General features: G+C 36.2%; 1 protein-coding gene across 4 annotated transcripts in view; it reads right to left on the bottom strand.

Moving 5' to 3' along the window:
• Window positions 1-358: 358 nt before the first annotated feature.
• The window catches only part of NEDD1 (NEDD1 gamma-tubulin ring complex targeting factor), a 47,449-nt gene continuing 31,725 nt past the window's right edge, over window positions 359-16,082 (bottom strand). For all 4 annotated transcript variants that reach the window (XM_042992959.1, XM_042992957.1, XM_007085646.3 and 1 more), the window contains 7 exons: window positions 15,549-15,677; window positions 12,698-12,742; window positions 11,597-11,799; window positions 10,515-10,668; window positions 9,451-9,607; window positions 2,519-2,585; window positions 359-2,046 (listed from right to left, as the gene is read on the bottom strand). In XM_042992959.1, coding sequence (XP_042848893.1) covers window positions 1,942-2,046; window positions 2,519-2,585; window positions 9,451-9,607; window positions 10,515-10,668; window positions 11,597-11,799; window positions 12,698-12,742; window positions 15,549-15,677 — 860 coding nt within the window. In that variant the 3' untranslated portion in view covers window positions 359-1,941. The remainder of the gene's footprint in view (window positions 2,047-2,518; window positions 2,586-9,450; window positions 9,608-10,514; window positions 10,669-11,596; window positions 11,800-12,697; window positions 12,743-15,548; window positions 15,678-16,082) is intronic.

Below are 16,082 nucleotides of genomic sequence, written 5' to 3'. Positions count from 1 at the left end.
CCTCTGTGTCTCTTAACTTCAGCAGGCTTAAGAATTTTCCTTTGCCACAAGTTTTAAGGAATTTGATTCTGATGGGTTTTGGTATAGTTCTATTTCTTGTACTTGGGGTTGAGTTTCTTGGTTCTCATTTGTTTCCCTCTCTCAGGCAACACTGTCCTGTGCTGCCTAATATCCGATATTTGAAAACTGTCTCATATATTTTGTGTTTAAAAATTTTCAAATGGGTAACTCCAATCTCTATTATATTTTGGCCAGAGGCAAAAGTTCAATTTCACGTTTCCCATTTTTACCATATAAAAATTTTATTTTTTATACTTAGCTTTTAAATTCCATGATAAAAATGTTTCATCTGCACACATAAAGTTACTAGAATTGTTTTATTTATCCCACCTCTTTTAATACACATTATGTGCATTTATAGAAAAAGGCAATAGGAAAATATTAATGGATTTAAATACAGCATGTAGGCAAAACACACTTTTATGTTTTCTAAACCTGTTTGATACTGATATAGAAGGAAGCTTGTTACAAATCATAATGCTTTCAATAATCTGTCAGGAAAGAAAGATCATATTAGCACCCTTTTACATTTCAACACAAACGTATTCTCTGAGCCGCACTAGGAAATAGTATTTCTGTTTTTATTTCTGGAAGTCATCATTAGTACGTTTACACTTATTAAATATATCCTCAAAATTTCCATCACTTGGGAAAACCATAAAGTTAGTAAGCTAGCTAGGTTTCTTTATTATTTTAGTAAATATTTTTATCTCCAAAGTCAAAATTGGGCAGGAGTGCTGTATACAAGGTACATAGCTTACATCTTTGGGACAGGAGACAATAAGAAGGTAAACAAGCCTGGAGCCCTCCTAATCTTATACAACTAACACCGTAGATCATGGCAGGTAGATGTACACATCCACCCATTCGCAAAGAGGTGTAAATTCTTTTGACAATGAACTTTCTAAATTTTACGGTAAGGTCAACAATAAAAAACATTACACACAGCACACAAATAATTAGAGAAAGTTAATGATATAAACCACAAAACAAAATAATCTACACTTCTCATTTGGAAGGGAAAAAAATAGGACTAATACTGTAATACTTAGCATCTAATATAAAATTTTCACTGATTATAAGTTGAATCATGTTGATCGAAACTTTACAGAGTAACTTTGCATTTTACTAATTCATAAGATAATCAGTAGATATGCAGCTCTAGTTGAGGCTTATAAACCCCTAAACGTTTTCACAGGTAAAGTGAAATCAGCTACAAAATACAAAACAGGAGTAGAGATTTGCCAGAAGTACAAAACACTAACATAGATGCAATAGGTATATAATGTAATCTGTGCAATTCAAAATTCCCAGAATTTTCTTATAAAATGTACAAGTAATAAATAATAGTCATACTTGACTTTATCAAGTTAACAAAATAATTACTAACCAACGTTGTGTTTTACTAGTCAATTGCTTAGAAACACCAATTGCCATTTTAAAATTATTTTCACCATAAAAATAGAAGGCATATCAAGCTCTTTAATCTTCAAACATCCAAAACAATTTGGAAGGCAATTATCAATCAAAAATATTATCTGTTAAAAAAAGGTAATTAAAAAACATACATAACCTATTTTTTTTTTTTTTTGCACAATTTTCTTTTCTTATGAAAAAGGGCACTTAGTGTGTAGCTAAAGCTTTCGGAAAATAAAGATACTGCTGACTTTCCTACTAGGCAGATGACATGTACAGTTCTTAATATAAAAATATAAATATTTTTGACAGAGAAGATGAAATAGTGGTTGGTGTAAAATCCCATCACCATTTTACTTGAAAAACACTTTTTTCCCCAAAGACCATAAAAACAATACTGATTCCATGCAGTTGTGTTGCCAGAAGCTTCTCCAATTACAAAACATTAAGGTATTCACTGAAATTTCAAAAGTGGGCCCGTAGTCTTTTGTTTTCTTCTCGTAGTCTTTCAATTTCAGCCACTAAACCTTCATTCACTGAGTATCTTTCCAGCAAAGAGTGCATTTCATTCTAGAAAAGGGGAAAATGCTTTTTAAATCATTGGTATTTCATTTATTTGGCAAGCTGTTTTACATACTTTCAGCTATCATATCTGTCATGTCCAATTAACTACCTGAATATTTCTTGTACTTAACCATCCTTACTACTTTGTTAATATAAATGAAAGATCACTGGTGAAAGTTATATATTTGCAAGGCTTATATTTGTACATGTGGGAAGCTTTTAACTTAAATAAACAAATAAATAAAAAATAAATAAATAAATAAATAAATAAATAAAATGGCTGTGAAAAAGTAGCCTTAACTATTATAAGTTAAAAAGAAGAGGGACCAGTTAAAGTCTATTTTACTTACTAAATTTCTAAAATTCCCTATTTATTCTAGCAACTAGATATAATAAAGTAAAAATATATCACCCTTTAATGGACTCTTTTTAGATCCACAACTCTATACTTATTTAAAATAAAATATGTCATACATACCAATTGCATGTGAAACTGTTTAATCATCTCCACTTGTAAATTCACAATGTCCCTATGGCATGCTTCTCTAGGGAAGAATGTAAAATACTTGTTAGAATTACAATGGTTTTGCCAATTCTAGATCGTTCAAGAAAGTGGCTAACCTTTTCTCATTGTTTCAAATGATTGGATGTTAATAATAAAAATAATAATACCAACGTGTCTAGAATTTCTTTACTATGTACTAGGCACTGTTTCTTGGAGAGAGAGAGAGAGAGAGGGCACATGAGCAGGGGAGAGGCAGAGAGAGAGAGGGAGAGAGGCTCTTAAGCAGGCTCCATGCTCAGCACAGAGCCCAACATGGAGCTCAGTCTCACGGCCTTGGGATCATTACCTGAGCCAAAATCAAGAGTTGGACGCTCAACTGACTGAGCCACCCAAGCGCCCATTTCTTGTACTTTAAGTGGAAGAACTCATTTAATCTTTACCATTAGGTGCAATTATTACCTCCATTTTACCAACTAAGGAACTGAGTCACGGAGAAGTTAAAACTATCCAATCAAGCCACCAGTAAACGGTGGAACTAGTATATAAACCCAGGCTGTCTACCTCCAGAACTCTCATTGTACTACATTCCTTAATATAGAAATTATCATTAAAGAAAGACAGAGGTGGGGCACCTGGGTGGCTCAGTCGGTTGAGCATCCGACTTCGGTTCAGGTCACGATCCATTGCGGTCTGTGAGTTCAAGCCCCGTGTCGGGCTCTGTGCTGACAGCTCAGAGCCTGGAGCCTGCTTCCCATTCTGTGTCTCCCTCTCTCTTTGCCCCTCCCCCGTTCATGCTCTGTCTCTCTCTGTGTCAAAAATATATAAGCATTAAAAAAAAATAAATGAAAAAATAAAAAAATACAGAGATTTATATTACAATGAAATACATACAGATAATTTACTAGGTTATAATGTTTTAATTATTATCAATGTTTTAGCTATTAAAAAAATATCTCCAGTAGAGTAGAAAATGGGTATTTGGGTGGTTATAACAGAGGTTACCCAATAAAATGCAATTAATTCAGGCCTACAAAAGAATACATGAAAATTATGAAGTATAATAATAAAAGGATCATTCAGTCACCCACCACACAACTTATGAGCTAGAACATTAGCAAAATCATAGAAGCTTCCTATATGCTCTTCTCTGATTCCATCACTTACCTTAGGAGAAGCCCAAGAAAGAATTCACTCCTCTGATGAATTTTGTTTAAGCAAAGAAATCGTTTTTTAAAAAAACAACACACATCTGTCTAACATAGCATATACAGTCAATATATTTTCATTGTGCTTGTTTCTGAGTATTACAAAACTACCACATCCTATGTAGTACTGAGTAGTGCACATTTAAAAAATAACCCAGTACCACGTTTTCAACATTCATCTTCTATACATCTATAATTCACTGATTTCTGCTGGTGTATACATTCTCCTATCAACTGACATTTGGACTGTTTTCAAGATTTTACTGTTACAATGTTGTTATAAGCAATCGTGCATGTATCTCTCAATCCACATGTGCCAATTTCTATAGACGATAGATCCATGAGTAGATACGCTGAATTAAAGGTTATGATCCAGATGTATACTTGTTCAGTTTTACAAAATAATGCAAATTATTTTCTGAAGTGGTAATATCCGTGGACTTGCTCATCATCCGTGTGAGAGAATTCCTCTTGCTCTACGTCCGCATCAAGGCTTGGTCTTGCCAGACTCTGCACAACATTCTCCCATCTAATGGGTGTGCAATAGTGTCCCACTGCATTTTCAGTTCTCTGATTGATCACAGGATTGGACCTCTCACCTTGTGTTCATAGACCATTCCTCTTCTGTGAAATGCTTGCACAGGTCTTTTCATCTTGTTTTTCTATTGAATGCCTTTTTTTCTTATTTATTTCTCTTTACATAACCTGATTCTTTGTTGGTTATATGAATACTGCAGATAGATTTTTGTCCTGCCGCTTTGTTAATGGTATCTTGTGATGGACAGTCATCAACGTTCTCTAGTTACTGACCTATTAACACAATCAAATTTACCCATCTATTTTTATAGGTAGTGTATCCTCTTATGTTTTGATAACTTCCCTACCCTGAAGTCATATATAAACTCTCTTACAATGCCTAAAACTTTACCCTTTAAACTTTTACTCTGGGTGGAATTGATTTTTTTTTAATAGCTGGGAATAGGGATCTATGCTTTTCCTCTGTCATATATCACATTTCTATATACGCACAGGTTTTTCTCTGGTCTATGTGCTTCTTTGGGGCAGTTTGTCCACCCTGTGCCAATGCTACACTGTTTTAATTATAGCTTAATAATTAAGCTTATCATCTGACAAAAAAGTCCCCTTCAACCTTATTCTTCTCTGGAGTGTCTTGGTTATTCCTGGATCTTTTCTTCTTTCACATAAATTTTGAAATTATCCTGTCATTGTCTTCCAAAAACCCAGAGAGGATTTGATTATAATTTTACTCAATCTATAGACTAATTTAGAAGAACTGACATCTTCATAATATCTTTCCACTTATTTAAGTATTAATGCTTTCTAATCAAATTTTAAATGTTTTTCTACAAAGATTTTTACCATCTTTGGTTAGATTTATTCCTAAGTACCTTACTTTTTTTGTTACAACTATACTTTAAAAATTCTCTCGGCTTACAAATTATGACAAAAGCTGTATTAAAAACAAACAGAAAACACCAGAGAACCATGAAAATTGCTAGGATTAAAGAAGCCATGGTCTTATAAAAGAGGGAAGTCTAGTAGGTAAGCCCCACCTTTCCCCCTGCCTTTCCCTGTGGGGGATGTACTGATACTCCCGTGTGGGGAAAAGAAGCTGAAGGGAAAGCAGTGGCCTGGAGCTTGAGAGAGTCTCACTGGGTAGGGCTGTGCTAGGTTGGGAACAGTCAAGACTGCCAAGGCTTTAAGGTACCAGATCCTGGAAAAGGGGTACCTGCAGAAAAGTAAACCTAAAATTGCACTCTCCCCTTGAGACACCTGTTGACTCCTAAGCTATGCCTGTCCTGGGTTAGATGGCAGGAAATCAAACACAAAGTAGCAACTAGAGCAGAAGAAGATTTTGGTGACCTTGTGATGCTGGGGAAATGGAAGCTAAAGTGCAGGACCCACCAAGGTGAAAAAGCCAAGTGAGACTCCAGACATTCAGCTGACATCCCAGAAGGGCACAGACTAAACTATAGGGATACAGGCAAACCAGAAATAAACTAGCCCCAAGAAAACCTGAAAGCCAGCAAGAAATGGAACAAAGCGATCTTCTTGCTGGAAGAAATTTATATCTTCTTAAAAGACAATAAAAATAGAGCCACAGACATCTGCTTAGGATGTAATCTCTCCAACTCTGATGATGAGGTCAAGCCAGATAAACTATAAAATATACATGTTTAAATTCAACTTGAGAGTGCAAAGAACTCTAAATGCAGCAAACTCTAGAAAACAAGAGACCCACAATTATTTTCATCCTCCACAGAGCAGTGGTGGGGAGACAGCAGCTGTTGACAGGGTAAGGAGAGCACGCTGAAATCTGTATAGATTTCTGGAGGCAAGTGAGGACTGGCTCAGCAGTTCAGAATCCCAAGGAGCCCTAGCCAAAAAGGAAGTCCCCATTCATGCACCAACGATGCACAGGCCTTCACTGAGGGCTTCTGGAAACAAGCAGGGGCAGAGCAGGGGGGCAGAGATGCACAGGTCTGTGAAGACTAAGGGCAGCGGCCAGTGAGCCCTCTGAAGCACTCTAGGCCCTCGCGGAGAAGGCAGCCAGCCTCCAAAGCTGAGGGAGAACAGCTGACAGAACCCCTCCACACCTCGCCTCCCCTGTCCCTCCACCGTAAGTGCGGCTGCTCAAGACTTCCTGAAGTCAGAACAAGTATATTTATAGAAATCCTCTGAGCCACTCTGGGTCCTGAGTCCCAAGCCAGGGCTGCCTTGGTTGACGGAGGGGCAGAAGAGTTGAGAGAGGCCCCGACTCACCCCTACTCTCCAGGTGCAGGCATGCAAGGCAGGCTGAAAGCTGAAGGCAGGGCAGTGCTGTCTTGCTCAGTCTGCCCCAGCATAAGAGCTTTCTCCCTTTCCAGCACTGCTTTACTCACATGATATTCAAGTCACTTTACCCAGACAATTCTGCTGTCCTGCCACATATATATGTTCCTGAAAAACCTCATATTCTTTAAAATTGTTGTGTTGGAAATAAGATGACCCGATTTTTAAAAAAGTAGCCTGTGTGTGTGTACACACACAGGAGAACAAATACTGCATGATTCTACTTATATGAGATCTCTAAAACAGTCAAATTCATGGAAGCAAAGAACAGAATTGTGGGCATCAGAGGTTGGAAAGAAAGGGAAACAGGAAGTTTCCAAACACAAATATAAAAGGTCAGTTATACAAAATGAGTAAGTTCAAGAGATCTGCCATACAACTTTGTGCCTATAGTTAGCAATACTGTATTACACAGTTAAAATGTTTTTATTCATTTTTGAGAGACAGAGAAAGAGAGAGAAGAGAGAGAGAGAGAGAGAGATGGGGAGGGACAGAGAGATAGGGAGAGAGAATCCTATGCAGGCTCTGCATTGTCAGCATGGAGCCTGATATGGCGCTCAAACTCATGAACTGTGAGATCATGATCTGAGCTGATGTTAGACGCTTAACTGAATAAGCCACTCAGGTGCGTCTATACTCAGGTGCCTCTTTCTTAAGAAGGCAGATCTCATTGCAAGTGTTCTTACCACAATAAAACTAAAACAAAAAAAAAGGAAAAAGAAAGAAGAAAGAAAATAACAGGACTTAAGGGAAATGGATTGGAGCAGATTACTCAAAACTTAATTTTTTTTAATCTTTATTTATTTTTGAGAGTGAGAGAGAGAGAGAGAGTGAGTGTGTGAGCAGGGGAGGGGCAGAGAGAGGGAGTCACAGAATCCAAGGCAGGCTCCAAGCTCTGAGCTGTCAGCACAGAGCCCGACATGGGGCTCGAAACAAACCGTGAGATCATGACCTGAGCCGAAGTCAGACGCTTAACCGACTGAGCCGCCCAGGAGCCCCCAGATTACTCAAAATCTATGCAACTTTGTAACAAAAACAATTAAACCCTAGTAAAAATACCAGCATAGTTTAAATATTGAATAATCAAAGACTTTACCTTAAAAAAAGGTGATGGCCACTTGATAAAAGGGTAAGAAAAAAAGAGAAAGGATTGGGGTCATCAAACATGCAGGCAAGGATAAAATACCCAAAGCTGGGGGATAATAACAAAGTAAGTCCTTCCTAACACAGAGCACACAGCCAAACCAGGTTAAGAGAAAGAGTATAGGAAGAGACAGCACTGATAGGTGGTTTGCTGCCTTCAGCTATGTTCATGGACTTGGTTTTAGTAGCCTTTACATGAACCAGCAAAATTTCCTCATCATATTGTCATCACTGTCCTATTTATCAATCACAAATGAATTAATTTACATTACTTAACACAACACATTGCACCTACCCCTTTTAAACTACAAGGCCTTTGTGGGCAGATCATTCATTTTTGTACCCTTAGTATCCAGTACATATTCTAGGCACGTTGTAAATGTCAAAAATGATGATTTTCCTTTAAAAATGTATGTGTTACCACTTAAAAATATTTTTTTTCAAAAACCTTTTAACATTAAAAAGAAACATGCACCAACAAAAACTATATATCTTCTCTAATATTCTTGCTCAAGATATTCCAAATCAGAGCTAGAATACTAACTATATAGGTCCTAAGCGGGGGGCAGGGGGGCGGGGTGGGGGGGGGGGACACAAAAGATTCTAATAACTGAAAATAGTTTCTGATATATATTGTGATGATAGGTAAAAGGAAGTAACACTGTAGAACACATTCTTACAGTGTTCAAAATTCAAAGGATAAGACAATGATAGATCCAAGCAAAAAAACTTTTAATTCACTCTTACATCCTGATGCATTCCGTTTGAAAATATTCAGGGGGCGCCTGGGGTGGCTCAGTCAGTCAAGCATCTGACTCTTGATTTTGGCTCAGGTAATGATCTCACAGTTTGTGGGGTCGAGCCCCATCTATGAGCAGAGCCTGCTTAAGATTCTCTTGCTCCCTCTCTCTCTACCTCTCCCCTATGCATGTGCTCTCTTTCTCTCCCTCTCTCTCTCAAACATAAATAAATAAACCTAAAAAAAAAAAAACAACGAAAAATTCAGAATTCCTTTAAAAAATTCTTTCTCAACTATATTAGTACACATAGCATACTTAATAGGTGATTTATAAATACTGCAAGTAAGAATATCATTTGACCTTACCAGAATCTGTCCACACTTTTTAATGTTTATTTTTTGAGAGAAAGAGACAGAGCGAGCACATGGGTGCAAGTAGGGGAGGGGCAGAGAGAGAGGGGGACAGAGGATCTGAAGGGGGCTCTGTGCTGACAGCAGAGAGCCCAATACAGGGCTCGAACTCATGAACCATGAGATCATGACCAGAGCTGAAGTCAACGCTTAACCAACTGAGTCACCCCGGCGCCCCTGTCCACATTTTGATGATAAAAAAAATCCATGATGGCAGCTTGCCTGCTACACTGCCTTGCCAAGTCATCTAATAATTGCCATAGGTAAATATACATTTTCCTGGCTGACAGTCAATAAATTCAGTACAGCAAGACAACAAAACTCATCATGTTTTCTATGGTTTTATGGACCCTAAAACCTGGACAAAAGTAGCAACCACCAAAATTACTTATAGTTTTGGTTTTATACCCAATAAAAACAGCCAGTTAATGTCTAGATAGAAAGAGAAACTTCTCAATTACTACCTGAAAATTGAAAATAGTTTCTGATATATATTGTGATGATAGGTAAAAGGAAGTAACATTGTAGAACACATTCTTATAGTGACTTCTTACCTGAAGTCATCCAATGTCTCCTGTATCATATTCTGAATAAACCGGATTTGAACGGATGTCAATGGTGCATTTGGCCGATTATTTCCAATGGTATCAGCTATTTTTTCTGATAGTGAACTGGCAACTCCAGCAGTGACAGAGGATGCTATCTTTGGATCTAAAATAAAAAATGGAGAAAATATTAATAGTCAGCTTAAACTAAGAGATATCAAACATTTGTAAATAAGATTTGGCACGAGAAGACTAGAAAAACAGGTAAAGAACAGCATTCCTGTGACATTTAGAAAAACTCACTGTCTGGAATACAAATCTTAGAAACTTTCTAGGACATTATTTCTAATACCCATTTATCTATCTATATGAACTGCCAACTGTCTAATATAATAACATATGACAGAGGGATTAATCTTGAAGAATCTCGGAACCATTTCCTCTTACAAAAGATGAATGTGACATGTTGCACCACAAACTAGATAAACCAAGACTATTAAACATAAACAGAGGGAATACAGAAGTAAAGTACTGCTACAAGCAAAGCCCCAGAGTTTACGCTAATACGTCCACAGAAACCTTAAAGTGAAATATATCTAAATAAGAGTTTCTTCCATACAAAGAGTTGTTTTCTATAGATAACTCTTATAAATGAAACAAATACTCCATTAAATGTGATCAAGTTTTTAGGATCTATGGCATGAACCCTACATTAATATGGAATACGGCTTTAGTACGGAAGGGGACAAAAAGACAATTCCAGGTAGTTAATGACTCATTTCCAAAGGGTCCTACGTTATATTCCTATTTGTACCATATTAGATCTAGACCCTTACATATTAGATTGAAAATAAAATTCAGACCAAAGGAGTATCGAATCAGGTTGTTGAGTTTAACCATTCATATGCATGTCACTGTCCTCTAGTAAGAGTCACAGTAGAAAAGTGTTGTAAATTTTAAACTCCTTTACCTTTCTTACCCTATGATCACTCTATTTATTTATCCTTTTCAAGTTAACTAGAGGGAGTTTTCAACCTAACACTTTCAAACATCAGAGAGTTTTATGTACTTACTTGGAGTTGAGGATCCATTGACCGGGGGTTCATATATTAACTGGGCTTCGATTTCTTTCTCTGGCTTTTCAAATTTCTCAGGACTTCTTGTTTGGTTAGATGGTGGAGAGGTATTCAGATTTCCAGTTTCAGCACCAGGGATTAACTTTGCAAACTTCACATTGAAAATAAAAAAATTCATATGTAAATTTTGGTTTTACCCTTATTATACATATAATTTATACCTTCTTATCTTTTTTTCTAGTAGGTAGGGTCAGGAAAATGAAAAATAAGAGGGATATAGAAGGAGAAAAAAAAATTGCTACAACTAGTGGCAAAATAAATCCTGTCCATGAATCAAAAACAATGTCAATGAGAACATGATGGGGAAGAGCTCACTTACTAACCATCTGCTGTTGAGTATCTTTAAAATGGTAATCACAGGCAAAAAACAAACAAACAAACAAACAAACAAACAAAAAACAACCAGACTCTCCCATGGTAACTAGTCAGAAATATTTGAGAAGTCAAAAAATATTTTTGTACTTCTTCAATATCTTTCCAGTATCATCCTAAAAAAATCAATATGAAAATAAACAGACATACTATAGAACAGACTCAGCCTTTCTGGTAACATTTGATCATTTTAAGCCCTTATGTAGCAAATTAACTTCTATTTTGGATACTGTATCAGAGCAGAAGATAATAAGGATCTATTATATTCTTAGCTCCACCCCTTTGCTCTAAGACTTAGGGTAAATGACTTGACTACCAATTGGTGCTTTCTGCAGCAATGGAAATAAATTCTAAAAAACTCAGGTATAAACTATTCTTAGACAGTCATGTATTTTGTCTTAGAAAAAAACAATTTAAGTTTACATCTGCTTTTACCTCCAAAGTTTTCAAAGACAGATTTCAAAAGTATCCTTTAGTTTTTAACACATGACATCAAGATTCAAGAATATTTTTCTGTTAGTAATGTACAGCACTGTTAGTAATCAGGACACATCCCTGGCAGCTGCCCGCTTCCTGTCTAGTGATGAGCTTCCTTATGCTACTGACAAATCCACACAGCGAGTTCAGTATCGTTTTCAGGCAGATACCTGTTTGAAGGAGTCCTTAGGTTCCTGTTTTCCCAGATATATTTTCTTAGATTCAGCTGTCAGATCATGATTTTCATTTTCTTCTTTCCCTGGAGATCCCATAAAAACGCTAAGAGGACTAGAATGCAATACTGAAGTGCTTGACGTTCCTGGGTTTTTTCTTGGAGGAAAGACTGAGTTCAATTGTGGTAGAAAGTCAAGGCCTGAAAAACAGGAGAAAAAAGCTATTTACATATGATTTTCTCCAATCTTGAATATTTAAGAAAAGCACTTAATACGACAGACAGGTTAATATGGTAGAAAGACATGCGATTTGGATTCAGAAGACAGGTTCATTTGTCAGCTCTAGCCCTTATTTGAGATACACAAAATCTTGGGCAAAACTGTAAAACTCTTGTTTCCTGATCGGTAAATGTGATGCTGACATCCATCTGTCTGAGTAGTAAGGCTTAAAAAAGAAATATTATACGTAAAAATACTTTGAAACTCACAAAGCCCAATTAATGTTTTAGTCAATATTATTAGTTTTTGATAACTGAAAATTGTTAATTTAGCATATATCTGCAGCATATCTTGATAGGCAGCCTCTAAGATGGCTCTGAATGATCCCTGCCTTCTGGCATGGATCCATGCCCTCGAGTAATTCCCTCCCTTTGAATGTGGGCTGAGCCTAGAAACTTGCTTCCGAAGAAGAGAATACAGCCAGAATGGTGGGGTGTCACTTCCAAGATTAGGTTACAAACACGCCGCAGCTTTCATTTTGAGGGCCCTCTCTCACTGTCTTGCTCACCGGCTCTGAGGGAAGCCGGCTGCCATGTTGTCAGGTGCCCTGTAAGAGGCCCACATGGGAAGGACTGGTATATTCCGCTAGTAGGCACATGAATGATCATGCAAGTAGATCCGTGCCCAGTCAACCCTGGAGATGACTGCAGCCCTGTTGATTTCCTGATTAAACTAAGCCATGCTCAGATTTTTAACCCACAATTATGAGGTGATAAATATTCTTTTAAGCTTCAATGTGTTGGGGTGATTTGTTACACATCAATAGATAACACAATACCATTTTTAATTTTCATAAAAATACTTCTCAGTAGTTCTTACCATCTTTGCCTATGGACTCATCACCTCCCTTGTTAACCACAGCATCTATAATAAAATTAGAAAATCAAATTTTTTAAATCGTGAAAAAGAAGCCATAGCAAATTAAGATTCCTATTTATTCTCCAAAGAGTTCGATTTCAAAAAGTTAAAGTTGAAAAAGAAGCCATAGCAAATTAAGATTCCTATTTATTCTCCAAAGAGTTCGATTTCAAAAAGGAAAAGTTACAGTTGGGACTCATATAAACTTCCCTTTTCACTCTTCTACCTTCATGCAGAGCAGCAAGTATGAAAAGTAATTCTACAGTATAGGGTCGTTTAATGAGACAGCAAGGTGTATGAGAAACGCATTGCAGTAGGCTCCAGAAATCTATAATCCAGTTCTGCCTATACCACTCAATAGCTCTATGACCTTAGACAAGCTTTTTATACGATTAGCTTTAGTTTCTGCAACTACATAATGAAGATAATGTCTGGACCACCTCACAAAATTGTTTTGAGGGTCAACTGAAACAATGTGAAACTATTTTGCAATACAATGATATAAAAAAACATAAGTTTCCATTAATGTTTTAATGGAAGAATATGTATAAGAAAATTCCAATACTGTAATACTATTCATTTACCAATTAATATCCAAAAGTTGTTCAACTCCATTTTAGCTAATTAATAGAAAAATGGGCAAAAGTCATAAAAAATTCACCAAAAATTCAAATGGCCAATAAATTATCATATATGATTATCACAGTAATAGGACTATCATCCATCCATCCATCTGCATGTGTGTATATATACCTACTAATTGTACAACAAACACACACTTTATTTTATTTATTTATTTTTATTATTTTACACAGCCTTCACACCCAGTACAGGGCCTGAACACTCAGAACCCTGAGATCAAGAGTCAGATGCTTACCCAACTGAGCCACCCATGCACTACCCCTTCTTTATTTTACACATATACTTTAAGAAATTATTAGTTTTCCCTTAACAAAAGCAGAAATATTCTTACTCAAAAGATGAAGACATTAAGGCAAACAGATTAAGCCTTTTTCCTAAGCAGAGTTGAATTCTTGAGATCAAAAAACAAGTCTCTTGACAATGAAAATCAGTAGTATATTTATTATCCATGTTTTTTTCTTATTAATGATATGAAAATCTAATAAATGAAGGGCATAAGGCTCAAATTCTAATCATATTTTTAAAAAGTAAAGAAGAATTTCTATCCTTTATTCATTTCTCTTAAAAACCATTAAAGAGAATTTCATTTATGACTCAAACACTTTCAAAAAGCCCCTTCCTACATTCTTCAATTCAAAAGTTACCCAAGGGGTTCTCATAAGCCAAAGCTCCCCAGATGGTTACTAACCTCCAAAACCTTTCTCAACTCCAGCCCATGCCATTCTACTCTCCTTTGCCCACATCTTTCCTGTCTTTATTCTTTAACTATGTAGTCTGACCTCTCTTCATCCTGAAAGAAAGGAATCCTTTCTCTTTCATTAGGTGGAAGACAGGGAAATCTGACCTGGCAAATAGTCATTTTCAGGGCATGGTAAGGCATAAAGCACTAAGTAATTCTGTGCCATCACACATGTACTTTATTTTTTTTAAGATATTTATTTTTTTAATGTTTATTTATTCTTGAGAGAGAGAGAGAGAGAGAGAGAGAGAGAGAGAGAAGCGTGGAGAAAGGGAGACACAGAATCGGAAGCAGGCTCCAGGCTCTAAGCTGTCAGCACAGAGCCCAAGACAGGGCTCAAAGTCACGAGCCTGAGATCACAAACTAAGCTGAAGTTGGACATTTAACCAACTGAGCCACCCAGGCACTCCTACTTATTCTAATTATGAAATTAACTGTAGAAAATTTGGAAAGTAGATAATTTTAAAGAAAAAATGAAACTCTATAAGATCAAGAGTGGATGTAACAATTTAAACATACTGCTACTGCTGACATTTAGGTTTGCTCCAGAGTTTCAATATCATAAACAGTAAACATACAAATCTTTGTAGGATACTGTGAATATGTTATTAGGTAAATTTATAGAAATAGAATTAACGGGCCAAAGGGTATGGATATTTAAGCATGCCAAATTATGCTCTAGAAATTTACCCATATTGTTGATAATACTGCTGTTAGCAGTGAGACTATCCCATTAATGAAAACAGTAAGAACATCAGTACCAAAAAAACACATCCAAATAATGTGCCCGGTTCATACAGTATGAACAACAATGATATATGTTTCTATATATCAAAATGACAAGTTTTTTGTGTTTTTATTTTCTTTTTAATGGCAACATCTTCTAGCAATGGGGAGAGGAGGGAGGGAGGGAAGGAAATAGAGAGAGAGACTGCGTGTGTGTGTGTGTGTGTGTGTGTGTGTGTGTGGTACTTTCACACATAGTGTAAAAGATGAGGCAATCTATCACCTAGCCATATTTCTTCATGAAAACAATGAATAAATAACAATTAGATACTAATAATAAAAAACAATTTTTTTAGGTGAAAAGGTATTTTTTGCCTATCAAAATATCTAAGATTTTAAGATTTATTAGAAACTAAAAAACTGCCTATGGAGGCAAAATTTCCTTTAAGACACTTCTGTGGAAATTAAAATGCTAACTTGATAGCTATTTGCATAGTTCCCATGTGACAATGACAAGCGTATACTTTAGAATGGTAACATCTGAAATATCCGGGCAAAGGAAAAGATACCACCCCAGGGACTGAGAAAATTAGCAACTGTCATGAACAGAAACAGACTGAAGCTATTACCCACATCTTTTAGCGAGACTAAAAATGTAATGACTGCCAGCAAGAGAACATGATCCTCTGATCTGAAAAGACTTACCATCTCTGATCGGTGAAAACATGTCACCTAAACTACTTTTTCCAGTATCATCAAAGCTGAAGAAATCCTGATTTTTCCCACTGTCCGTTTCCTTAGATATAATATCAGTGTTTATGCTTCGAGGCAAACCTTATAGGAAAATTAGATATAAAAATAAATGTTACTACAGCCAAAAAAAAATTTATCATCAGAAGCTCAGTTCTAAAAATTAATGCATTACCATATCACTGGTAATATTACAACTATGAGCATCAGGAAAACAAAATAATATAACAACAGCTCAGTTAACCATGATTTTCATGTAATGAAGGGCTCCTCAAAAGCAAATAATCTATTCATTTATATAATACCATCTTATTTTAGCCTTTTTGATGAAATTTTTCTAAAATAATTTATATACTTTGCTACCCTCTTAAACAGAGTATACTGAACACAACGAACTTCTATTAGAACAGACTCACTTTTATGATCATCTATAAATGATTAAAGAAGTCTGTAAAGCATTTAGCATGATGCCTGACACAGAGCAGATTC

The sequence above is a fragment of the Panthera tigris genome, chromosome B4 (assembly GCF_018350195.1).
Source record: "Panthera tigris isolate Pti1 chromosome B4, P.tigris_Pti1_mat1.1, whole genome shotgun sequence".
Lineage (NCBI taxonomy): Eukaryota > Metazoa > Chordata > Mammalia > Carnivora > Felidae > Panthera > Panthera tigris.
This window is presented reverse-complemented; position numbering and strand designations above follow the sequence as displayed.